The 27,158-nt window shown below is 42.1% G+C and overlaps 1 protein-coding gene across 3 annotated transcripts in view; it reads right to left on the reverse strand.

The window, feature by feature from the left end:
• The window catches only part of GRB10 (growth factor receptor bound protein 10), a 217,501-nt gene that overhangs the window by 134,464 nt on the left and 55,879 nt on the right, over positions 1-27,158 (reverse strand). For 2 of the 3 annotated variants that reach the window (XM_089654933.1, XM_089654935.1), the window contains exon 2: positions 22,790-22,875. The exons of the other annotated variant lie outside the window; for it this stretch is intronic. In XM_089654933.1, coding sequence (XP_089511059.1) covers positions 22,790-22,837 — 48 coding nt within the window. In that variant the 5' untranslated portion in view covers positions 22,838-22,875. The remainder of the gene's footprint in view (positions 1-22,789; positions 22,876-27,158) is intronic. 3 annotated transcript variants of the gene reach the window in all.

The following is a 27,158-nucleotide window of genomic DNA, read 5'->3' on the forward strand; positions in this document are numbered from 1 at the left end:
AAATTACCCTTTTGAAAAGTAGAGACCCCTAGGAATTTAAAAAAGGCATTGTATTTTGCAGATCGTCGCACAAGGTTTTGAAATCCAAAGAAAAAAAAAAAAAAAAAGTTTCTCTCCATTTTCCAAATACTTGCGTCAACAAGTGAGCTCTGCAAGACACTCACCATGCTTCTTATCAAATTCCTTGGGGTGTCCACATTCCAAAAAAGGGGTCATGGGGGATAGGGAAGTGGGGGGGTTGGTGCTATCCTGGCATTTTCAGGGCCTCCGAAACTGAATAGGTAGTCAGGAAGTCTAATGAGGAAATAAAGCCCTTTAAAAGCCTGAAGGTACTTATTGGATTTTGGGGTCCTGTACTTGGCTAGAATGCACAATTCTCTCATATGTGGTATCTCCATACTTGGGAGAAGTAGCAGAATGTATTTTGGGAAGTAATTCCACATATACCCATGGCAAGTGTGAGCAATAAATCATTTAAGCGACATGTATAAAAAATTTTTTATAAGTTTTTGGAAAAAATGACAAAAATTTACTCAACATGCCTTAGTTTGGGCTGTACTTTAGTTTATGCCACATAAGAAATTACTTTGAACCCCCCGGCACAGGGTCAACCAAAAAAAAAAAAAAAATATATATATATATATATATATATATATATATATATATATATATATAAATATAATGTCAGGTGCTAAAAATATTTATGTCAATCGCATAGCGATTTTTCAAATGCAAATTTTTTTAAAAACACTTCTTTTAATGCACATAAATACATAAATATATTTGCCAATTTGGTAAAATATAAAAAGATGGTATGCCGAGTAAATAGAGACCAAACATGACATGCTTTAAAACTGCACATGCCCCGTGAATTGGTGACAAACTGCACACTTTTTATATCCATAGACAATTTAAAAGCCTTTACAATTTTAGATTTACAGAGGTCTAGTGCTAGAAATACTGCCCTTGATCTGATGTTTGCGGCGATACCTCACATGCATGGTGCAACTGCCGTTTACATACCGGCACAGGGTCAACACTCGCACGCATGTGGGGGGGCGCGCGAGGGTGCTCTTTATCACTTAATGCCATCACAGGGAATGCAAATATCCCCTATAACTTCAATGGGCATTGTCATATATTCTTTGAGAAATCTGGGGTCTATCAGACTCTAGATATCTGCTCTGATCACAGCGATCTTGGTGAGATCAGATGCTTTCTAAATTTAGAAATGGCGCTGTTTATATCCTACAATACTGAAGTGATTAAATGCTCGTAGCTTCCAATTTTAGACTATAGAGCTCGGCACCATTTCGGTCTCCAAAAACCTTTATGATCAGCTGGCAGAAACTGACTGCATTATCAGGTTCCCCCGATGGCACGGGACTGTCCGAGAAGGCCGTGGAAGACATTTTCTCCCACTGCTTGCCTGCAGCTAAATAGCCACTAGGATTGCTTTTACATTAAAGCCGATTGCCTGCTGAAATAAAAAAAAAAAAAAAATAATAATAAACCAGGATGATGCCTGCAGCTGTAGGTACATCCTGGTATAACCAGTGATGTACCAGTATGTCACTGGTCCTTTTGTGATTATGGTGTACTGACGGGAAATTGACACTATCTGGGAGGGGCGTGAATATCAAGGGAGCGCGAATCACATATAATCACACCAGATTTTGCACACCCATGCCGCCCTGTAGCAGTATTTCTGCTATAGTGTGGTCAGTGTTACAGCGCCGCATTACTTCGACAATTGCGCAGTCATGCAACTACACCAAAATGAAATTTACGTCCTTTTTCCCAAGAGAAGCTCTTTTGGTGGTATTTGATCGCCTGTGCATTTTATTTTTTACACTAAAAAAAAAAAAAAAAAAAAAGCCAAGAAAAAAAAATTTGACTTTTTGCTATTAAACATGTCCAGGAAAAGAAAAAAAAAAAAGTCATGAAATTTAGGCCAAAATGTATTCTGCTACAAGTCGTTGCGAACAAAAAAAAAAATTCCAATATATTTAAATCAATTTGTTTACATGAAAGTTCTAGCGTTTACAAATAGCAGTATAGATACTGGGATTTTTTTTTTTTATATACCAATAATGGTGACGATCAGCGACTTATGGTGGGACTGCAGCAGGCATTCTGACACTGGGGGGGTGAAGGGGGTTGGTCAACTGACTGACATCCCCAGTGACACCAATACAGTGATCAGTGCTTAAAAAAAAATATTAGACATTGTACTAACGGCACTGGGCAAGACTGTTAACTTGAGGGGCAAAGGGTTAACTGATGGGAGTGTTACTAGGGGGCAGGGATGTCCTTCACTGTAAGCACACTGCTCTGGATGGCTGAGCACAACCATCTAGAGCAGTGTGCTCAAACTGATAGGGAGAACGACTGTTGGTAAACCAAGCAGCCCTCCTCCGTCTGATCGTGGTAATCATCGCCTAGGACCTGGTAAATAACACCCCCAGACGCGTATGGCACGCACCCCCCTACCCAAAAATGCAAACTGATACACAGATTTTGCGCACAGGGGCTGCCCTGTACCAGTATATCTACTATAGGGCGGTCCTTAGACAATGAACGATCATAGTATCCATTAATGTGCCATATGTAAGCTTTATTGTTCGGCTTTGGAGTTTACCAGTATGAAGAATTTAAAAGCATACAGTGCAGACAGCATTTTGTGTTCTAGCCTGATCCATTATAAAACTGCATTTACCTAAACGTTGACAGTAAATATTCAGTTTACAAAACTGGTTGCAAATTGTGTAAAAAAAAAAAAAAAAAAAAAAAAAACCACACAACACACAAGAGGAAACTGCTCTATTGCAATGTTTAATCAGCGTCACTAATACATAAACAAGCATTTTTTCTAATCGTTTGACTCCTGTCATAGGATGAATGACCTTCTCAGAAGCAAAACCATTGGGAAGTTGTAAAAGACCTCAAAACATCCTTGGGTTACAATTGGCGAATGTTGCTTATTAGGATTACAGCTACATGCTTTGACCTCAACTCAAAACTTCATACAATCATAACTATTTTAAGAGCAGCAAGTCTGGGCTACCCCAGGACACGACAATGTACCTTCTATCCCAGCAATGGGCAAACTACGGCCTGCGGGCCGTATACGGCCCGGCGGACCTTTTAATCCGGCCCGCGGAGCTAGGCTCCTCTCACAGTCCGCCCTGAAGACCGGTGTAGCATGAAAATCTGTCTCCTATGAGGATCTGTCCCCCTCGACGTATCTGCGCATGTGCCGGAGATCGCCGATCGGCTGCTAATGCCTGAAACTGGCACATGCGCAGATACGTCGAGGGGGACAGATCCTCATAGGAGACAGATTTTCGTGCTACACCAGAATGGCGCGGGAACACGGCAAGAGGAACGCGCGGAGCAAAGGTAAGTGAATTGATACAGGGGGGACTTGGGGACTTAATATAGGGGATGAATTACTCTAGGGGGGATGAATTACTCTAGGGGGGATGAATTACTATGGGGGATGAATTACTATGGGGGATGAATTACTATGGGGGATGAATTACTATATGGGGGATGAATTACTATATGGGGGATGAATTACTATGCTTACTATGGGGGAATATTACTATACTTACTATGGATGACACATACACATCATTCATCTACTCTTGGTCCGGCCCCCGGGTCCAATATATGAACCCATTGCGGCCCTCAAGTCAAAAAGTTTGCCCACCCCTGGTCTATCCTATAAATATAGTTTATATCTACAGATTACTGGTGTGCTCTAGAGGACAAAAGCGGCATTTTTGCAGCGTGCTCCGATGCCCTATAATACGTCACAGGATGCTGTAGCACAACATAATACAGTACAAAAAAAAAATTCAACAAGCTAAAAACCACACGCACAAACAGGCAGTTGTTTGCAGATTGTTACGGCACAGTTGCAATGTAACAGCCCATCGTAAGAATGCTGGTATTTGTAGTTCCATCACATTTGGCCACACTCCAGATATCTAGTTGCAATTTAAGCTGAAAAGCATGTTATATTTGAAACAAGGAAAATTTCAACCTGAAAATATTGCCCAGTAGTATGAAAAGCTGACTAATACCTAAAAGTTGTGAAAAATCCAAGTCGATTGTTAACTCATTGCACAAGAACAGAATCTGGTTGTAAATCCTCCCATTTTCTGAGAAATCATAGAACTCAGTACGGTTTCCAGGAACAAAAACCAACTCCTGCCAAACGTTCCTGCAATTTTCACTGAAGAGTCAGCTTGGAAAGGGACAGCTAGGCTGGACTTCAAGTTGTGTGAATGCAAAGAAAAAATGCTCTTTTTTTTTTTAAAGGGGAAGCCACGCTAAAGCTTCGTACAGGAAAAAAAAAAATAAAATAAAAATTTTGAAGCCATTGTCAATCTGATCGTTCACCAAAGCTGTGTATGAATGATCATTTTGCATGAACTGTCACTTCACCAAAGCTTTTTATGAAGCGAGTTCACCAAAGCTGTGTGTACGATCATTTTGCATGAAGTGACAGTTCACCAAAGCTGTGTATGAATGGTTTTGCATGAAGTGACAGTTCACCAAAGCTGTGTATGAATGATCATTTTTGCATGAACTGTCACTTCATACACAGCTTTGGTGAAGTGACGGTTCATACAAAATCGTTCATAAAAAATGATAGTTACCAAAGCTGTGCATGAACGAACGATTTTGTATGAACCGTCACTTCAAAGCTGTGTATGAAGTGACAGTTCATGCAAAATGATCCAAAGGAGCAAGCACGAAAACAGAACAAAGTATTTTCATTTAACCTGTACAGTGTTTGTCAAAACAAAAAACACTGAGCAACCAAGGATAAATGCTCAAAATAATAAATTACATCACTTCCAAAGTTGTATTGTCATTCTTATGAAAATTAAAAAAAAAACAAAAAAACCACAGCACAATAATTCGTCCAATATTCTCATTGTGCATACCAGGCTTAAGGGGGCATCTTGTGTAAAAAAAAAAAAAAAAAATGTAACTTTGCAAAAATTAGAAAAGGTTTAGGCCACAGCCAATGAGATCTGCATGTTCAAATAACGGTAACGAAAAATTTCCACCGCGCAGATTCTCTTCCCATTTCCCTTCTGACAGAGGAATGTTTAGCTATTACAGTAGATTGTGAGGCAGCATCACATGACCACAGACCACCAATAACTTACCACCACAGCCAGATCCAGCAGCAGGCTGCAAAAATTGCAATTCCTGGCTGCAAGTTCCAGGAGTACCACAAGAGCAGCTCAGAAGCCAAGCAGCTTGATGAAGGCTACAACTAAAGCCAACAGATTTTCATATACTGTCCGTGATATTTTAATACAGCTTTTAAAACGTTTGCGCCCATAAACTCACATTTTAAAGGATAAGTGCACCTTTTGGAATCAGTTACATGTTCCACCTGTATTTGAAGAGGAACATGTAACCTGTTCCAGCAGCTGCAGCCTCTCTCCCTTTAAGCGACATTGGGGGGGGGGGGGATCATTTGAAAACATGGTCGTGAGCAGCTCTGTCCACACAGCCACGTTAGGCTACGTTCACACTAGCGTTGTGTGCAGTCGGCAGAGAGGAGTTTGGGAAGAGTTTTTACCGCTTCCCTAACGCCTCGGACAATTCTGCACACGGTGCTGTTTTAACGGGAGAGTTTGCGTCGCGGCAAAATAGACGCCTCTGGTTGAGTCAGGAGACGTCGAAGCCTCCTATTCTAGTCTATGGTGCCGCTCCGTAAACGCCTGGCGTTTGCGACGTAGTTTCAGGGCGTTTGCGGAGCGGTAACACCTTCCAAACTTCATTATAGGAGTTTGAGGGGCGTTTAACGCTCGTCAAACGCCTAGCAACCGTCAAACCGCGAAGGCGGCGTTTGCCGAGCGTTAAACTCCGCAAACGCCGGACCAACGCTTGCCAAACGCCATAGGTGCGTTTGGCAAGCGTTGGTATAACAGTCAAGTGTTAACGAGCCCTTATTCATCAGATTTCCTGCAAAAGCACAAATTACAACCACCATAAGCCATTTCGGCTGACTGCTTGTAGTTTTGAATTAACTGAGGTCGCTGATGAGCGGACTTCGTTCATTCACAAGCCCTTCAGGTATGAAGGTATGGGCTGAAAGCTGCAGGGCTTGTCTGTGGGGTCTAGCATTGCACCCTTGATCCGCTGATCATGGGTGCAATGCTTTCCAGGTGCCTCAAGGGGAAACAAAATAAAAGTTTTTCCTGCAAAAATGTACTTTCCTGCAAAACTATGCATTTTTTCCCCTAAAAGGTAAATTTATCCTTTAACTGTTGACAAGTCGGGTTTTTATGACCGAAAGATCCCATCAGTCTTAGGATAAGAGTTTCCCTCTACCTATCCACATCTTCACATACATTTAAGAAACCCTCTGTGCCATAATGCGACTCAGTGATGTCATCACAGCCCAGCCAGTCAAGCAGTCAGACAGAATCTGGAAGAATGACCAGGCAAAGATGGAAGTGCTTTGACAAGCAGGAGCAGCGACAGCCCAGCACTGAAGGGCTTCCATTGACAGGCAAGTCTATCAGTGTGCCAATATGCAACGCATACTAGCATGTAATGGCATAAGCCACCACAGAATCAAATTAAAGTGGAACACCACTTTAGGACAGGCGGTCCGGGTTACCCTCTTCTAGAGCCAATATAGGATACACAGGTATAGAAAATTGTGACAAAATAAGCAAATACAATCCATGGAAAAATCCCAAAACCACATCAGTAAAATAAGTGACCAGATTAGCCATACAAGATGTGGGCTCTGGTCTAAAGCCAAAAAAGTTCTAATTTTGGATGAAGGGAATGGTTAATATCTGGGTATGCACATCCATGTACTTTGGATACAAGAGGTAGTGGAAGAATTCCAGAAATGAGGGAAATCCAGTCTTGGGACAGTTAACACAAGAGCAAGTACTTACATCCCTTACTAAATTGGAGATGACCAGAGAAGTAATAGAACGGGTACCCCAAAAGGAGGTTAGAGACTGGTTTTGGTTTCCACAGTGAAGGGATTCAGAGGGTCTAGCCATTAAAAAAAAAAAAAAGTGAAACTGAAAAGGTTTTGGTTTTAGATATGCCAACGTATGCCTGTATTTCTCAGAACTGAGAACACCATTGATTGGGCAATGCTGAGCACTAGACAGTCAGTAGTACAGGACCTACTTTTCAAAAATCGGTGATACTCAGACTTGAGTCGCACTGATTAGAACAGTTCCATTGTTGATTAGGTGTGACTTATGCAATTTGAACCATCAAGTCACATTGGTGTGAACAGGGGCTAATGGGGGGCACAAAAAAAAAAAAACAGACAGGTGTTCTAATCCCTACATACAAAGCAGCAGCAAGTTTACCAGAATGGCGTTCTCTAGGTCCAAGCACAGATTCGCAGCTCCTACAAAGTCAAAATTTTCAGGGCTTAGTTGCAGCCCTAAACCTCTAGGGCATTCCCATGATTTTTTTGGATCAAAACTGACCAATTATATATATAAAAAAAAAAAAATCGCCACACAATTTATTCTTGAATATCTATATATACACACAGTGGTTGGTCCAGCCCTAGCACATTCATAAAGAATTCAGACCTTCACTTATCTTCATGTTGCAGCCTGATACAATTGGAAATTTTCCTCATTAACCACTTGCCTTCCAGAGGATTTAACATCCCCCCTCCTGACCAGGCAATTATTTTGCGTTACTTTTACAAAAGCACGGTCACGTAAGGTTGTAAAATTTAATGTCCTTCCCACCCCCCCTTTCCCCAAAAGCTTTCTCGGTGGCATTTGACCACTAGTGCAAGAAAAAAAAAAAAAAGAAAAAAAAAAACTTAAACTGCTATAAAAATCATATCCAGTAAAAATGTCTTCATAAAATTTAGGCCAATATGTATTCTGCTAAACAAAAATACAACATGTGTAAATGTTTTTTAAAGGACACTGGCAGGAAGGGGTTAATACTTGGGGCGATCAAAGTGTTAACAGTGTGCTGTGTACTATGTAGACAAGCTGCTTTGTATTGCTCTGCAATGCATGCGCCCCCTACCCGGAAATGCAGAACACGATTTTGCACATCCCTGCCGCCCTATAGCAGTACTTCTGATACAGGGCAGTTGGGAAGCGGTTAATCTATACTCCGTACTCTGACAATGAAAACAATTTTTCTTATAAAGGCTTGAAAATGAAAAGGAAATAACTGAAATATCACATTGGACAAAGTATTCAGACCCTTTGCAACACTTGAAATTTTAGCGCAGGTTCCTCCCATTTCTCTTGATCATTGTCAAGATGCTTTTATAAGTTGAGTCTACCTGTGGCAAATTAAATTGATTGGACATGATTTGGAAAGGCACACCTCTACAGGCCTCAGAGCTGACAATACATACTGAGCTCTGCAGGCATTTCCTTTGACCAATTGGCTTTTGCTTTAAGGGCTCGTTCACACTTGACTTTATTTCTAAATGCAGGGCGTAGACTGGGAGAAAACCGGCCGAAAATTCGTCCATAAAAATAATCGGCCGATTTTCGGATAGTTAGTGGCTGAATTGGTTGGCCAGTTTTCTTTACACTTTAATAGTTCATGTTGGGGGAAAAAAAAAAAAGCAGATTTTGCCCTTTGGCCGATTTTCACGGCAATGATGGGCAAATCAGACGATCTTTTTCCCGATTAAAAAAAAAATGTGCATGAGCCGTGACCAAAGAAAAACGAAGAACATCTGTATCTATTTGTATCCATACAAATAGATACGTTTGCAACTGCAATACTTCGAAATGTCAAATCTATTAGCGGTGTCCCTGCAGAGAGCTCTGCTATGATATTTGACATTTAATAAGTATAAGGGTTGCAACATTGTATCTATTTGTATCCAAATAGAAACATCTGTATCAGAAATGGATACAAATAGATACAATGTTGCAACTTCCACTTCTTATTCATATTCTACTTTTAAATGTCAAATATAGCAGAGCTCTCTGCAGGGACACCGCTATTATATTAATTGCCGGCCGTAGACAGGATGAAAATCAGCTGACTTTTTTTTACCAATGGTGGTAACGTCTGCTGATTGAACGACCAATTTTTTGTTTTTCTAGAAACCCCCCCCCCCCCAAAAAAAAAAAAAACGACCGGTTTTCTCCCCGTCTATGGCCTGGATAACTCTTGCCAAATGCCCATATAGCTTTTGACAAGCATTAGACAGGCGTTTGCCTCACAACTGCGCATTTTGGTGTTTTGGGAGCGTTTGTGAAGCATTTTTACTGCTCTGCAGTTAGGTGTTTGCGGAGCGTTAATGCCATTTAAACTTAATTATAGGAGTTTGTGGTGCGGTTTTAACATTTGGCAAAGGCCTCACAACCGCACCGCAAACACTGGCAAGGCGTTTGTGGAGCAGCACCATAGACTTGAATGAGAGGCTTCAACACCTGACTACCAGAGGCGTCAGATTTGCTGAACGCTAATGCTTCCGTGTGAACAGCACTGTGTGCTGTCATGTGAAGAATTTTAAGAGGCATTTGAGAAGTGTTAAAAACTCTTCCCAAATGCCTGCTGACAGAGCTAGTGTGAACGTAGCCTTAGACAGGATTATTGCAATACACAGATCTGGGGAGGGCTTAAAAAGAAAAAACCTTCTGCTGCACTGAAGGTTCCCAAGAGCACAGTGGCCTCCATAATTCTCAAATGGAAGTAGTTTGGCACAACCAGGACTCTAAAAGCTAGTCACCCAGCTAAACTGAGCAATCATCTTAATTTACCACACGTGGATTCCAATCAATGTGTAGAAACATCTTTGCAATGATCGAGAAATGGGAGGCACCTAAGCTAAAATTTCAAGTTTTGCAAAGAATCTGAATACTTGCAAATTTATGAAAGGGCATATGAATTAAAGTTGTGGTCTGGAGCACCATAATTGAAATGCCTCCATCCCCAATTACTTTACATGAGGCAAATCACAAACCATAACCAGGTTGGTATAGAAAAGTTATCAAAATCAACATAATAAAATCCCTTTGTTCATATTATAGATTCCATTTTTCAATACAAAAATTCCAACTAAAGATAGTGAGCGGATTCAGAAAAGCTCAGAATTAAGCCAGTAACCTTAGGGGCAGAAGATGCTAGGGGATGTCTAACCCAGGGCCTGGGTCAGCATAACCCACATGAACCAAAAAAGGGACATATGGAGAACAGACAGTTTTCATGAAATATCGATCCATAAGTGTGTGCATTTGTAATTGCACCAACAGATGCCACTTATCTGAAAGTTATTTGAATATGCAGAATAGAAAGGTGCATCATCCCTCATAAGATAGGTGTGCATGCAAAATTATTTTTCAATTTAATTTTTCTGATACTTTACCAGATGGCATGTCAATCGGAGAGAGAAATCAAATAGTTTCCCTTGGGGTTCGTTCCAGATCTTAGTTTCATTTTCACTTTTTTCCACTCTAGTTTTTTGGTTTTCTGTACACCCTGTTCATTTCCTATAGTGTTTATATTTTTTAAATAATTACATCTTTAAAATACATCTTTTACAGACATTGACATTAACACTATTTTGCATAATCAAATATCTTTCACAGGGGGGCATGTCCAAGATGGCGTCCGGACCGGCCGCATAGCTCTGATCTCTGGCAGACTTCATCACAATCCGCTGCCATCCGGGTGGCAGCGGACTCAAGGAGCCAGCCATAAGTCCCGCCGAACCTGCAGGTACACAACGGAGGGGTGCCGAGTGACTTTTGCCCCCCTCCTTGGCAGCGGAGTATCGCAGCCTAGTGTGGCCTGCTGAAGCCGCTGTACTCGCACCTGTCCAGGAGCCGAGTGAGTGCAGTCTGCGGTGGGAGGGGGTGATTGTGGACCATCGGCTCCCCCCACCCAGACCATTAAGCCACCCTCTCCAGCCCATCGGGCGCACCCCCACCAGGACCCAGAGATACGGCCTATGATAAAGGCCTTGAGGCTCCCCCACGGCAGCAAGCCAGATCACAATCCTCACTAGGCTTGAAGGGATCATATCTACAGTGCTCAGACACCTGGGGGGGATACAGAGGTGCCCCCTGCACCCCCACTGAAGGGCCTTGGAACCAGCGATCTGGGAAGTCTGCATATTTTCAGCCCATGTCCGCTTACCTCCCCATGCAATCGGAGGCCTACATTTGGGCCCCTGGCCTCCCTGGAGATCTTGTTTACAAGTTTATATTTGCTGGGCTTAGCTTAAGCCTAGAGAAAAATGGCAGCCTAGTTCCTGGAGTCCTGACACACGGAGGTGGGAATACTTGATATTAACAAGGAGAGACACCGCTGATATGGGAAAAGCGGATAGGAGAACCACTGCCCCACGATTGAGATCTCCTTGCCAGCTGAGCGTTCCTGCCAGTTGCAGCATTCCAGAGTTATTCTGGTCCCAGACCCCAGAACACACTGAGGCCTCCGCCCCTGTTACGTTCCATGAAGCGGATGTGGAGGAGACTCACTCACGGAACAGAAGTCCATCCGCAACAACCACAACCTGCCATTCTGAAACCTCCCCTCTCACTATAAAGGGATTTGAAAGCGGTAGCATCAGATATTAAAGAGACCCTCTGCTGCAATCGCTGAATTACATATCAACATGCAGGCAGTGGCCCAAAGGCTTGAAGCAGTGGAGGATAAAGTTATCATGCAAGACCTTGCCATCCATGATACGTGTAAGCTGGTATATATGCACACTATGCATCTAAGAGCTTGATCGTCACAGAGGACCTGGACAACAGGGGAAGACAACATAATTTAAGGGTACATTGTGTCCCTGAAGCAACTGAATCTGGCCAACTCACCCAAAACGCTCTTACCTGTGGTCTTTCCAAAAGATCATTGAAAATAGTTATCTCCAATTGAGTTTGAATGCCTCCATAGGGCTCTTATTCCTAGAGGTAGAGATACAGACCCCCCCCCCCCCCCCCCCGAGAGATAATTTGCTGCTTAGTCGACTTTCGAGTTAATATTGCGCAGAGCACGAGATCGAAACCACGTGATATATAATAGAGCAGAAGTTAAATTTCAGGATCTCTCCCATCTTACCTTGCAACGCAGAAAGGACTTACGCCCTTTATTGGATTTACTGTGTTCCAGGGGTATTGCTTACCGCTGGAGATTCCCATTTGGACTCTCAGAAACACACATGGGGTGATCAGCTCTCCTGAGATTCCCATAAGATATTGCACCATTTTGGGAGGCCCTTGATATCCCAATAGTGGAATTACCCAATTGGTCCAGCGAATCCCAACTCCCATCTCAGACAGATGAAGACCCAATGGAGGCCCAATCTGCTGGACACCATGAAGGAGCAAGGCGACGCAGACCATCCCACCACACCCTGTCCTCTCCTGCACGACGAAGGCTCATCATTAGGGAAAGTCTTCCAGCCTCTCCAGCGCATTGCAAGGCACGTCATGAATGACACCTCCGTTCCACCACCTTCTCCCCACACCCGTGCATTACCATTTCCCCATTCTATGGCTACTTTCACACCTGATCTAATATTTCACATGCTTCTCTAAACCTTCGTTCCACTTCACCTTCAATGGAAAACCTATCCACCTTGGGACAAGATGCTAAGGTATGTGTATTGCATTAGACTATCCTAACTCAGTATCTACATTCAAATCGGTGTACACATAATGAACAGTATACAGAGATTATATTAGCTCTTGCTCTCCGCAGGCTGCTTGGTAGCAGTGCCAATAGAGCCGCAGTTCATAATTTTACCGACTCTAGAGTTGGTTTGATTGGTCAGTGATGGCCTACTGCACTAGGCTAGTGGCCTCGGCAGAGACCGAGTATTTGTTTGAGATCCAGGGATACAGACCACTCATTTCCCTTGACATACAACTGAGTCAGTGAAGCTCAACAACGCATTTTGCTACTGATGTCCTCAGACTGGGAATCTCATGTAATTGTGATCTTGTGTTTGCAATATTAAGGTTTGAGGCCTTCTTGAATTGCCTGCTTGGAATATCTCATGGACCATAGAATATGCTCCTCAGTGAGCTTTATATATCTTATTTTATGTTTATATTCCGGTTCTGTGGTACTGTTATGCGACCATGCCATAACACATCTTGCCCATAAGGTCTCCTCATGAGCTTCTTGACCACATATGAGCTCATAGGAACCTTTCCTCGAATATAATGCTCTCCCCCACGTTCATGAACGTACCCAGATTTAAACATCAAACACTTCAGATATTATATGCAATGCACTAATACCCTCTTTCCCCCCCCCCCCCCCCCCACTATCCCCTATGCATCACCTCCCTCATATTTTGGCTGCCTTCACATTCTTCCCAATATTGGGTGTGATTGAAGATGACTTGGAACCTGGGTTTCTAAGGCAAACGCAAACCTCCTAGCTGCCCTTAGACATAACACACCATGTCCAAGGCCTACGATTTCCCTAAAATGTTATGCATACTATCGGTTCGCTTTAAGGTTTGCGTTAGTTTTTTGAATACGTGTATTTAGATTATTTTGGCTCACGATCTTTACAGGCCACAGTTTCATGATGCCTCTTCAGTGGTTTATCACAGCCTCACTTACTCAGAGGTCGACCTACATCTGTGGTAGTGGCCTGTTGTACAGCGTAGTACGCCTCGGTTGGGGTCAATACTCTGCCAAAAACTTTCTACCCATCCTACGTAGCATTACCAAAGATCTACAGACATGGGATAAACTTTCTCTTGGTTTGGCAGAGCAGCTATCCTCAAGATGAACATGCTTCCTAGACTTCTGTACCTACTGCAAACGATTCCAATCAAAACTGCCCAATTCCTTCTTTAAGTCTTCTAAAACATTATGTACCTTGTTTCTATGGTGTAAATGCCCCAGAATCAGTTTTGCCCAACTTGCCATGCTTAGACGAGCGGAGGTATTGGACTGACATCACCCGCTACTACAAAGCTTGTCACATGGCAAGAATTGTAGATTGGTCTATGAACAACAATCGCAAGGCTTGGGTTAATTTGGAAGCTGCTTTTTTTGGGGACCCCGCTCACCACCTCCCCTTGGTTGAAAAATTCCAACATTCAGTCTGAGTTCAAGGAACATCTTATAGGCTCTACTCTATCCTGTTATCAGATAAGAAAACAGATTTCCCTTCCACCCCTGGCCCACTCACTCCTGTCAAAAAGAATCCAGACTCCCGCCCGCCCCCCCCCCCCCCAGGTATGTTGCATGCCTTCCTTGCAGGATCTAACCCCACAGACAGTTTGAGTTTGCACCAACTTTTCAAAAACGGGACATTCTTATCCAGAGACATTATTCTGAATAAATGGCCATCCCTGACCTTGACGCCATGGATGTATAGACAACTCCACCACTTTATACATAGCTCCTCACATCTAAGAGAATATAGACAAATTACCCAATTTGAAAAAACTTTGCTCAACAGACTCTCCCCAGAGACCTGTTATATCCCAGCTTTACACATGCCTCGAAAACACTATTGACCTTCCGTCTAGGAAAGCTTGCAAGGCCTGGAGCTCTGTCTTACAACTTCAACTATCGCCGGAAGACTGGGATCACATTTTTGAACATATACACAAAGTGTCCATACGTGTCTCCACACAAGAAAACAACTTTAAACTATATTGTAGATGGTACAGAGTTCCATCCCTGCTTCACCAATTTGACCCCAACAGCTCAGATCCGTGTTGGAGATGTCACCAGGCAATGGGTACTCTTGCACATCTTCCAGAAAGGCTGCAACAATGGGCAGTCCCACTAGAACGTTCAATCTACAAAATCGCACAAGTAACTATGTATACCCTAGACCTCTCCCCCGCACAATTCTTGCTTCACTACTCCACACTTCCAATTCAGACGTACCAAAAATCACTTGCCATGCATATGGTAAACGATGTATCCCAGTCCACTGGTGCTCCACACGTTCCCACTATCTGAGAATGGTTTGCTAGGATCAACAAAATTGAGGAACTGATTTCTGTAGCTAAGGAACATCCCGAGAGATTCAGGAAGACATGGGCCTGCTGGAGTCATTTCAAAACCACTTCTACTTATCACCTACTAGTACATGAACAACCTATACCCCCCGACTGAATGATTGGACACAATGCTGTACTAGGGAGCACCCTGTTCACCGGGGACGCACTTTATGCACGTTTGGATAGGCTGTGGCTCTACATCGTGACATGGCTTCCCGGGTTTTTAGCCCACATGTTGCCCCATTGAGTGATCTTGCACGTACTGCATCTTAAGCTATAGGACTATCTTTCTGGCTCGGCTTGTACAAAATGTGATCTATTGTATCCGCAATTATCCATTCTACATCCCCCCCCCCTTTTGTTTCTCTTCCCCCCCATATCACCCTACATATATCTTTCTCTAACTATTCTTTCTGACCGCTCACCTTTTATATGCCCTTATTTCTTCAACAAAATAGAGCATTTACCTTCATATCAGAAGTGTGTGAGTTACATGAAGTTTGTCACACCTGTATGGACAAACCATAACATACACATCCTGCGCTATCCTTACCCAACACTCCCTTAACATAAGAGCTTGCTAAGATATAGGTCAGTATACAAAATATATCGACTTATACTCTGTATCTGCTGGTTTGCAATATACACTTGATATAAATGTTATATCCCATCTTGATCTGTATTGCAGTTTAATTCCATGGCCAGTCTGCAAAACGGGAGGCAACATGCTATGTATGTTCAGACTGATCCATAGTTGTATATGCTTTGATATGCCTTTTTTCTTCTAAAAGTATTTTTGGAAAACATCTTTCACAGATAAGTGTAGGCATCCATTGGTGCCATTACAAATCTACACTTTATGGATCTGTATTTTATCTGCTCTCCATCTGTCCCTTTGGTCTGTGTGGGTTATGCTGCCACAGCCCTTGGGTTCGACATCCCCTACAATCTTCTGCCCCTAAGGCTGCTGGGTTTTTTTTTTTCTTTTAAAGACAATTTGTAGGTATCAAGGCTACCCACCATTTTATTTTTGGGAGCCATCTACCCATTTAGAGGATTGTTTGTACTGGTTAATTTCTATGCACATTTATCTTGCATCTACACCTGATGAAGTAGACAATGATCCACGAAACTGAGTTCTGGGATGCAATTCTTTATTTTGGAGCGATATACAAGCATGCATCTTTATCTACTAAACATTATGGATATGAAATACCATGATCAAATAAATATCACTTGTGTACAAAGCACTCTTTTGCTGGTATTTGGCCACTGGGCTTTAATTTTCGTTTTATAGCACAAAAATAAAAATTTTCAAAAATTTGCTATAAAAAAAAATCCCATAAAAATAAAAAAATTTAGGCCAAAATGTATTCTGCCAGATGTTTTTGGTAAAAATAAAAAATCAATAAGTTTGTGTGAAACGTTTAGCATCTGCAAAATGATTATACACAGGAATTTATTATTTTTTTTTACTAGTAATGACAGTAATCACCAACTTAAAGCAGAACCAAATCAACCAGTGTCAATGCCCGCTATACTATGACACTGAGAGTACAGTACAGTGTCAATGCATTCTCTGTATTAGTGTCACTGGTCATGACAACGGGCAGAAAGGGGTTAACATTGGGGCAAAGTATCATCTGTGTGCCCAACTGTGTGTACTCTGTACTGTTTTTACTCGGGGATGTGACAGTTTCCCTGCTTTGCAGGAAGATAAACCGGAATATCCCTGCTGTCAGTAGGATCTCTTGTCACTAGAGCTGACAATCCTCGGGTCCCAGCTGCATATTTGCATACATATGTAAGCAAATGTGCCAAGAGTACATTTCAGTTACTGGCAGTTATGTAATGGATATGGGCTGAAAGTGCACACTTTCCAGATTTAATTTGATATGAACATCCAAATTGGAAGGGTTTAGGAATTCCAGCTCTTAAGAGTAGCCACCCCCCCCCCTTTTACAAGGGGCCAAAAGTAATTGTACAAATGAATATCAAATAAAATGTGTAATATTTTGTTGAGAATCCTTTACTGGCAATGACTGCCTGAAGTCTGGAACCTCTGGGCATTACCAAAGGGTTTCCTCCACTCTGATGCTTGGCCAGACTAACTGCAGCTGTCTTCAGTTTGTGGGTCTGCCTTTAGCAAGTGAAATGCATGCTCAAATGGGGGTCAGATCAGGTGATTGACTGCCATTGCAGAATATTCCACCTTTCCTTCAAAAGCTCCTGGGTTGCTTTTGCAGTGTGTTTTGGATCATTGTCCATCTGTACTGTGAAGCGCCGTCCAATCAACTTTGCTGCATTTGGCTGAATCTGGGCTCACAGTATCTCTAAACACTGCAGAATTCATCTGCTTCTGTCAGAACACCAATGACCCAGTGCCACTAGCAGCCATGCATGCCCATGCCATAACACTGCCTCCATGTTGTACAGACGACATGTGCTTTGGATCATGAGCTGTTCCAAGTCTTCTCCACCACACTTTCCTTCCAATCATTCTGGTACAGATTAATCTTAGATTCATCCATCCAAAGAATGCTTTCCAGAACTGGTCTGGCTTTTTTTTTCTTTTTTTTTTTTTAGATTTTTTGGCAAAGTCTAATCTGGCTTTTCTATTCTTCAGGCTTATGAATAGTTTGCACCTTGTGGTGAACCCTCTGTATTTGCTCTTGAAGATTTCTCTTGATTGTAGACTTCTGCAATGCTACGCCCACCTCCCGGAGAGAGTGTCCTTCACTTGTCTGGATGTTGTGAATGGGTTCTTTACCATAGAGGATCCTGCGATCATCCACCACTTGTCTTCCGTGGGCGTCCATGTCTTTTTAGGTTACAGAGCTCACCAGTGCGTTTTCCTCAGGAGTGGCCAGATCAACAGTTTAGTACATTCTAACGTTGCTGCCCTCTGATTTGTTTTGTTTTTGAAGCCCTACAATGGCCTGTTTCACTTGCATGGACAGCTCCTTTGCATTTGGAATCTATTGCTGTGAACCTACATCATGCGTTCAAAGACCACACTTCGTATCAACTCTAGACCTTTTACCTGCCCAATTGATGAAGAAATGATGGAGTAGCCCACTCCTGGCCATGAAACAGTTGATTCAATTGTCCAATTATTTTTGGTCCCTTGAAAAAGGAGGGATGGCTACCCTTTAAGAGCTGTAATTCCTAAACCCTTCCTCCAATTTGGAAGCACATACCCTCAAATTAAACCCGAGTGCACTTTCAGCCCATATCCATTATATAACTATAGCTTGAATATGTTTTGGTAAAATCCTGAAATTGTGCTTGTGCCCAAATAGAACATATATATACCTACCTATCTGTACACATGAATTTATACAGCTTTTACTGACTGACTCACATTTCTTGAGGTGCCAGGGCACTACAAAGACCCCCCCCCCCCCAAATTACTCCTTTGGAAAGTAGACCAAGGATTTTCTGTAACTCCCCACCCTGGGTTGTCGACTCATGTGGGACAACAGAAACTGCCCCCCCCCCCCACACACACACACAAGCACTAAGTCTGCAACAGAATTTCTTGCATAAATCCCTTAACACCTTTTGAGGGGGTTGCAGGCTCCATATTTTATTCTGTTCATGCCATTACCAGGATGGTGGGAGGAGGGAAAGGTGCTATCCTGGCATTTCAGGGCCTCCAAAACTATTAGGTAGTCTGGAAGTGTAATGAGGAAATAAAGCCCTTTAAAAGCCTGAAGGTGCTTATTGGATTTAAATTCCCAAAAACTTGTGGTAAAAAAAAAAAAAATAATCTTCGACTCAACATGCCTCAGCAAATCAATGGGGGGGGTCTACTTTCCAAAAAGGGGTTTTGGGGGGGTAGGGGCAGCATTAGAAGTTTATGCCACACATTCACTAACCACCTGAAGACCAAGCCTTTGACACACACACACACATAAAAAAATAAAAAAAATAAAAAAAAACAAAAAACACAGTTTAGGGCTTCAAAGCAAAGTAATTTCCTAGCAAAAAACACTTTCATGTTAGCAGACACCCTAGTGAATAAAATGGTGGGTGCTGAAACTGTCACATAGTACTCGCGCAGCGATTTTTCAAATGCAAATCTTTTGAAAAATACAAACACTTAATGCACAAGAACACAATATATTGGCCAATTTGGTAAAATAATGGTATGCTGAGTAAATTGATACCAAACATGACATGCTTTATCTGCGCATGCCCCATGCAATGGTGACAAACTGCATACATTTTTAATGCCCATAGGAAACGCTTTAAAAGCTTTTACAAGCTACCATTTTAGATTTACAGAGGTCTAGTACTAGAATTACTGCCCTTGATATGTCATTTGCGGCGATACATGCATGGTGCAACCGCTGTTTACATACCGGCAAAAGGGTCAACGCTCGCACATGCAGGTGCACACGCGGGGGGGGCAAGGGTGCTTTTTTGGTCTTTGATCACTTTTAAACGCTATCGCAGGAAATGCAAATATCCTCTAACTTCATTGGGTATTATATATTCTTTGAGAAATCTGGGGGTTATCAGACTCTAGATATCTCCTCTGCCCTTACATTTAATCTCACCAGGATCGGTGTGATCAGATGCTTTCCCAATTTACAAATGGCGCTGTTTATAGCCTGTGATACTGAAGTGATGAAATGCTCGTAGATTCAGATCTTAGACTAGAGAGCTGATTGGCACCATTCCAGTCTCCAATCAGCTCTATAGTCAGCTGGCAGAAACACCAGCTGCATGCTCAGGTTCCCCCAATGGCATGGGGCTGCCCAAGAAAACTGGAGGGCAGCGGGGGGGGGGGAGGGGGGGAGGGGGGGCATAGGCTTCAGCTGCTTGTAAAAGCAATCCTGCGGCCAATTAGCCACTAGGATTGCTTTTAAGTTAAATCCGATCGTTGGCAAAAAAAAAAAAAAAAAGCCACACTATACCAGCAGCTGTAGGCATCCTCCTAGTATAACCAAAATCCAGTGATTTACTAGTACATCGCTGCTCCTTGCTGGGTATACAGGTTATGTTTTTTTTTTTCTCCCATTCAGCCCACGTGCTATTAAACATGTCCAGTGAAAAAAAAATTTAAAAAATAAAATCTAAAATTTAGGCCAACATTTATTCTGCGACATGTCTGCTATAAAAAAAAAAAAAATCCCAATACATGTAAATTGGTTTATGTGAAAGTTACAGCGTTTACAAATGGTGGTATAGATACTGGAATTTCTATTTAATACCAATTATGGCAGCAATCAGCAACTTATAGCAGGACTGCAGTGGGCATTCTGACACTGGGGGAACTGTCACTGACATCCCCAGTGACACCAATACAGTGATCAGTGCTAAAACAAAAAAAACAAAAACACAAAAGACACTGACACTGTACTTAGACTTTTAATGAGTAGCGCAGCATCATTCTTCATTTTCATGGTACCAGGGCCAATCACATCACAATAGTATGCAAAGCATCATGAAATGACACATTACTTAACTGATTGCTGTGATTGGTCACAGCATTCACATGGTACCAAGGCCACTTCATGGCCCTGTACTGTGATCTGCTATGTTTGGCAGGGACAGCCATTGCATATCATACCACTGCGCACACAGAACCAGAGAGCATGTGCCTGGCTGCTTATCTATATTGGCCAGGCAAAAAGGGATTAAAGTAAAAAGGGAAAAAAGTGCCAAAAAAAAAAAAAAAAAAATTTGGTTTATGTAATTTCTATAGTTTGAGTCAATTAAATCTGGCTTCCATTCAAAGAATAGATGGTTATCACCCCCAATAAGTGGGGAAGTGTCTGAACAAGACCCTCATGGCAGAATCGCCATCTACAGCTGTGCCCTGTCATGTGCTCTTAGTAAAGGCCAGTGTGCCATCACACATGCAGGAATTTACCATTGTTCCTATGAAGAAAGTGATCAGAGCAATGCGTAGCTGATGCTGAAGCGCTTACATGTTGCCCTATCAGCCACTTCTGTTTTTAGGAGATGGCAGCCTTGAGATGTAATAAAATTAAAACTGAAAAATCAGAACAAAAAACAAAAAAAACAAACTTAGTTGTATTTATCTATTATGAAGGAATACCATTGACAAGTCCTCCAGACTACTGAGCCAAAAAGGAACTGAACTGTGGAAGCTGTGGCAAAAAAAAAAAAAAAAAAAAACCCGGAGGGGGCAAACAATGCCATCTTAGGAGCAGAACTTTGCTTCCTCATGACAACTGGCCCTCCAACAGTGATCTTATGAAAGTGGGGGGGGAAAGGTCAAAAAACCAGAAAGCTTGAAAAAGCAAAGATCCATAGAATATATGAATATTGCACTGTAGGTCTTTGGATACAGTGACCAGAGGGCACAGTAGTGACATTGCCAAATATGAGATTGACAGTCAGAGGAACAGTACCTTAAACTGCCCATAGATGGATCAAAATTCGGCTAGTTCAGCAGGCACCAGCGAACTTCAACCCTTGTGTAGCCACTCCTGTTGGACAGAAGTCGATCAAGAATGCTAGAATACACTGATCAGCAGCTGCAGACATTTCTCTACAAAAAGTTTTCCGACCGCAAAGACTGTCGGAATTACAGTGTCGTCCTGGTGGGGGAGATTGCTATTGCTAGACAAATTTTCAGGAGGAAAGCAAAACAAATTCAGGTAGCTTTCAGGGTACTGTATAGGCTTAATTGAAGATTCCAGATATGGGGGGGGTTAAAAAAAGTTTAGCCACCAAAAAACTCCAGATATGGGGGGGTTAAAAAAAAATAAATAAATTTAGCCACCAAAAAACTCCAGATCTGTTCTCACATTTTGGTAAATAAGCTGCTGAAGCGCAAAGCAATAGTCAAGTCCTGCACACTCCAGGTGCAGTCTCCCCTCTGATGATGTGCCTGTAGCACGAAAGGCCTAAGGAGGAGCTGTGCAGAGCGTGACGTCATATCACCGCCGGAGCCACGAGGAGGCCCGGCGGCCATTTTTATTGGGGTCAGTACTGCTGCTTTTTCTATTCACATATGAAACTGATTATGCACACTGCCCTGTTATGTGTTTTATATGAATAAAAAGTTTTTGGGAAGTACTACACTATCTCTGGCATCTGTTTTCTGGGGCTCCTATGTGGAGCTATCATTCCCACAGAGAGAGCACACTGCCATCTTAAGAGGAGCTTTTGTGTGGAGTGCCTGGCTGACCTTAGGGGAACCTCTGGACCTGACCCAGGAGTCTGTGATGACCCATCATGAGGAAAATGCCTGCTGCCTAACCTTTGATGTTCCCATCACCTGGGATGTCCGATTGTATATGCGCATATCCATGCGTTTTCTGGTGAGTGCGCATTTCTGTTATTTGAAGGAGTAAAAGGCCGTGGAAGTTCGCATTTCTCCAGTGAAACATTGTGGATGCTTTGACTCTTTACTACTGTTTATCACTTATTTACTTTAAGCGCCGCACTTTGACGTTTTAGGTTTATATTGATATTTTGAAGGCAGTGTGGTTGCCTTTAGTGTTCTAGCTGCTTTATTTATAAGAGCGCTCACTATCTTCTAAGCTGAAGCTTTCAGGGTACTGTATAGGCTTAATTGAAGATTCCAGATATGGGGGGGGTTAAAAAAAGTTTAACCACCAAAAAACTCCAGATATGGGGGGGGTTAAAAAAAAAAAAAATTTAGCCACCAAAAAACTCCAGATCTGTTCTCACATTTTGGTAAATAAGCTGCTGAAGCGCAAAGCAATAGTCAAGTCCTGCACACTCCAGCGAACTCTTACAACCAGGAGGAGTTCTACTTTTAAAATGTATACTTTAACATACCTGGTAATAAGGGTGTAAAAAGGCATCTGGACATCCAGATAAAGCCATCTGCTCATTGATTTAAGTTTCAAAATATCTGCAGAAACCTATGAAAAATACAACAGATATTTGAACGAGGCACATGCCTTTAATATACATACACATAATGGTTGTACTATTTCAGGAAACATTTCCAAGCAATTGCTTGCCCAGTATAGTGACAAACAAGTATCATATTTAAAGCTAAAACTTCAGGCAAAGCATACAGATGAAATGCATAAAAGACGTTTCATCTGCCAAAAAAAAAAAAATGTGCATTTCTAGTTAAGTCTTTACATTTACACAACCTTACCACACAGCACAGCCAGAAAAAAAAAAATAAAAAAAAAAATAAAATAATGTTAAAAAAAAAAAAACCTGCCATTTAGCTAAAATGGGTTTCCCTACAGCCGTAAAAAAGGTCCTACTTACCTGTAATGAAGTCTGTCATATAGGCTGCTGGATCCAGCGCTGAGGTTTAACAGTTGGGTCTTCAAGCTCAACTCAGACCCATCTCGGCAGGGACCGGCTCCTCTCCTCTAATGAAAGCCAGTGCATTATTTACACTGTATGGTAGGTTGACTGAATAGGACGGATATCAGGATTATCAGACTCTTCCCCATTCACAGTCATAGCATGTTACATGCAGTGTAATACACGCACAGGCTTTTTTCAATGAATGAGGGGGCTGAACCCCTTTAAGAGCACCATCTATTGAGCTCAGACCTGAAGCCATCAACTTCAAGTTCACAGAAAGCAAGGCCGTGCGGGAGGAGAACATTATTTCCCTGAACTTGGAAGTGAGGTTTGTTCATTGCACAGATCAGAGTCCTCATTACCCAGCAGTTTTAGCAGGTGGAAGGCATCTAAAGCTGGATCTGTGCTTTATTATTCGCTATAGTGGACGGCAGACACAGGATAAGCAGCAATATGTATAGTTCCATTAGAAGCTTGTCAAACATTATGTACACAGTCAGTCAATACACCGATTAAATGTGTTCCTTTATTTTTGAGCAGAGTACAGCATCAAGTCAATTAAATTCCTGGGATATTGATCTGTTCAGTTACGTAGCAGAGGGAGGTAATGAAATGAACAGGTACACTATATGGGCAAATCCAACACAACACTTTACTCCTGCGCTAGGAAAGGACTCAGACACAATAGGAATGTTCTGGAATTTTCTGGAATATGCACTGCTTGCTGCCCTCAACAGACCGGGGTGGTCTGAATACAATGGATAAAAATAGAGAAACAGAAAAAAGGGCGCACCGACCTAGTGCATTATCGTTTAAAATTTATTAAAGAAACAAATAGGTATCATACTCACAATGGACATAACACAGGCATGTCAAACTGAACAAGTTGTATGATCCAAACAACATCTGAGTCCATACGATGGAACCCCGGATGACCAACTGGCTAACGCGTTTCGAGGACACAACCTCTTCCTATTTTAAACAATAATGCACTAGGTCGGTGCGCCCTGTTTCTCCATTTTTATCCACACTATATGGGCAGCAATGAACCCCCCTTGGACCCATCGTCATACCCTACGCTGGTGCAGTGGGTCCTGGGTTCCTCCTGGTGCATGACAATGCCTGGCCTCAGTATGCAGGCAGTTCATGAAGGAACTGATACCATTGAATGGCCTCCATGCTCTCCTGACTTAAATCCAATAGAACATCGCTGGCATATCATGCTTTGGTCCACTCGACTATGCTAGGTTGCACCTCAGACTGCCAAGGAGCTTAGTGATGCCCTGGTCCAGATCTGGGAGGAAATACCCCAGGACACTTATTAGGAGCATGCCCAGACTTTTTTTTTGGCATAAATACAAGCATGTGGGGGCCATACAAACTACTGAGTACCATTTTGAGTTGCTGCAATGAAATCTCAGCTAAATGGACTAGCCTGCTACATCATTTTTTCACTTTGATTTTCAAGGTGTCTTTGCATTCAGTCCGCCAAGTTATTTTTATGTCAATCGACCGATGGGGCATCCCTACACATTATCCAGTCCATATCAGTATAGATATCCAGCATGATATTGAGATCTGATGTGTTTTTTTAAAAAGTGAGATGCACCGAAACATATTGACCAAAAATAAATGCCAATAGGAAAAATTTAGCAGGTACAGGAGACTGTACTGCAGATGTGAGGGGGGCGGCTAAGGCAGGAGGAGTAGTGTATACAGTGACTAGCCGTCACGGTCAGTTTTTAAAATTTAATTACTGGGTTTTTTTTTCACTATAGCTCACAGAATTAGCTGTCACTTTCCCCCCAGTTAAAAGAAAGTTTCCTTTTAGTTTATTTCCTGAGATAAAAGAAAGTTTTTCAGCTCCGGGGAAAGAAACAGCCAATCTTGTGAGCTATAGGGAAGGGAAAAAAAAAAAAAAAATCTATACTTGCCCATTCTGAAATTGCTCTGGTCAAGTCAATGATTAGGCCCCAGTGCTGGCTTCATTGTCGAGGAAGGACAGCCGATGATATCTGCTCCATACCAAGTGTATGGGTGAAGTCATCATCTAAGCTCTGCAGCCGTTATCACCAATCTCCTCTACACTGAAGCTGCAGTTGGAGCAATAATGTGACTGGATCAACTTCCAAATAGGCAAGTACACAGATCTTTCCTTTTGCAGGGTAAATAGAATAGGCTTAGAAAGAGGTGGGAGCAGATTTAAGCTTAGTTGAGTGCAATTTCAGTCAAAACCTAAAGTTTGCATCACTTTTTTTTTTTTTTTTAAATGCAAGTTTGTAAACTTCCACCAGGAAGTCTTAAGATTTGGGGGGGGGGGGGGGGAATTAAAAAACCCCACGCGCATCCTCGTCTGCCCACACATGCATGCAAAAGCGCACATTGGGCATGCAAGTGCAGGTAAACCACGAGTGTGCCCCATGTGAGGCATTGCTGTAAGCAATAATTCATGGTCAACTCTAAACAGATAACCTGCGATGACTTAAAGCATCACCCAGGGACAATTTTGGTTACTGTGGTTATTCACCATTTCATGGGTGCACACAATTTCAAGGTGGAGGATTGCTATGGTAGAAGTGTGTTTATTGTCCGATCGGAAAAAAAATGTTAAACTGTTGAGGCGGTAAAGCTTCATTAAGTGTTCTTGCATGGCGACCACTTCCTGTTATCTCATATATATTATAGCCAGATTTACCCCCCCTAACTCCTCCCACAGTTTTTACACTACATAGACCGTAATATACCGAAACGTGCGGATTGTTCCTGATTGGTGTGCTATTACTTCGTGGAACGTTTCGCCGAATGGTTCACGAAATATCGCCGTTTTTGTGCTGAAATGGGTCCCATAGGAATGAATGGCGGAATGTTCAAAACTAGAGTGGGAGCTGAAAAATCAGGACATGATTTCTAAACTGTCATCACTCCCTCATTTTCAAGCCCTAGACTACTGGTGAAGGCAAGAACACTTCACACAATTTCCCCAGAAATTGTAGCTTTTCTAGTTTGTTGCCTTTGCATCATTTGAATTGCAAACTTTAGAGCTGTTGCTTTCCAGTAAATTATATATTTGGCAGCAGAAAGAACGGCAATTTGCCATTTATAAAAAGCTTTAATCCATGAACCATTTTCCTTACAAAGCTCTGAATGAGTACATGCAAAATATGAAGAGGGTAGACTGACTGTACACTACAAGTCACCAAATATTTGGCAAAAGCACACAGGATTTACAGTACAATTTGGAATGTTTCCAGCACTCTGTAACCTCAGCATGGAACACGCATGGTAAAATATTAGATGCCAAGTCCTACATGAGCAGAAGGGAAAAATAAATAAATAAATAAATATCTACAGGAAAACAGTTTTAGTGCTTTATGTGGTCCTATCCCATCACAATTTTAAAGGCAGCTCCACATTACACCGTGCGCACTATTCGCTTAGAGTAGGACAATACGCACAAGTTATGATTTGGTCAATATACTCGCCTATATAAACTTGCATGCTTATAGGGATTTAAGCATGTCAGGTGATGCTCTCCTTAGGCCACACAGTTCCTCATACACAAATACACAACACCCTATATGAAGGTGTGCATAATTAGGCAGCTTTTCCTCAAGCAAAAATGGGCCAAAAAAAGATTTGAACCAACTCTCAAAGACTTAGCAATTTCAAGAGTGCTGCATCCCTCTGAAAAGTCAAATTGTAAAGATATTGGGGCGTGATCACAGAACCATTAAAAGTTGTGTTGCAAACGGTCAACTGTGGAAAGAAATGTGTTGACAAAAAAAAAATCCTGCAAATTTAAAAAACTGGGGGAATCAATGGTGGAGAAAAATCTGGGGGTTCTGGTACATTGCAGCTTGGCATTGCATGCCAT

This window comes from Staurois parvus, unplaced genomic scaffold (genome assembly GCF_062004578.1).
Source record: "Staurois parvus isolate SC_StPar_1 unplaced genomic scaffold, SC_StPar_1.0 ptg000814l, whole genome shotgun sequence".
Classification (NCBI taxonomy): Eukaryota; Metazoa; Chordata; class Amphibia; order Anura; family Ranidae; genus Staurois; species Staurois parvus.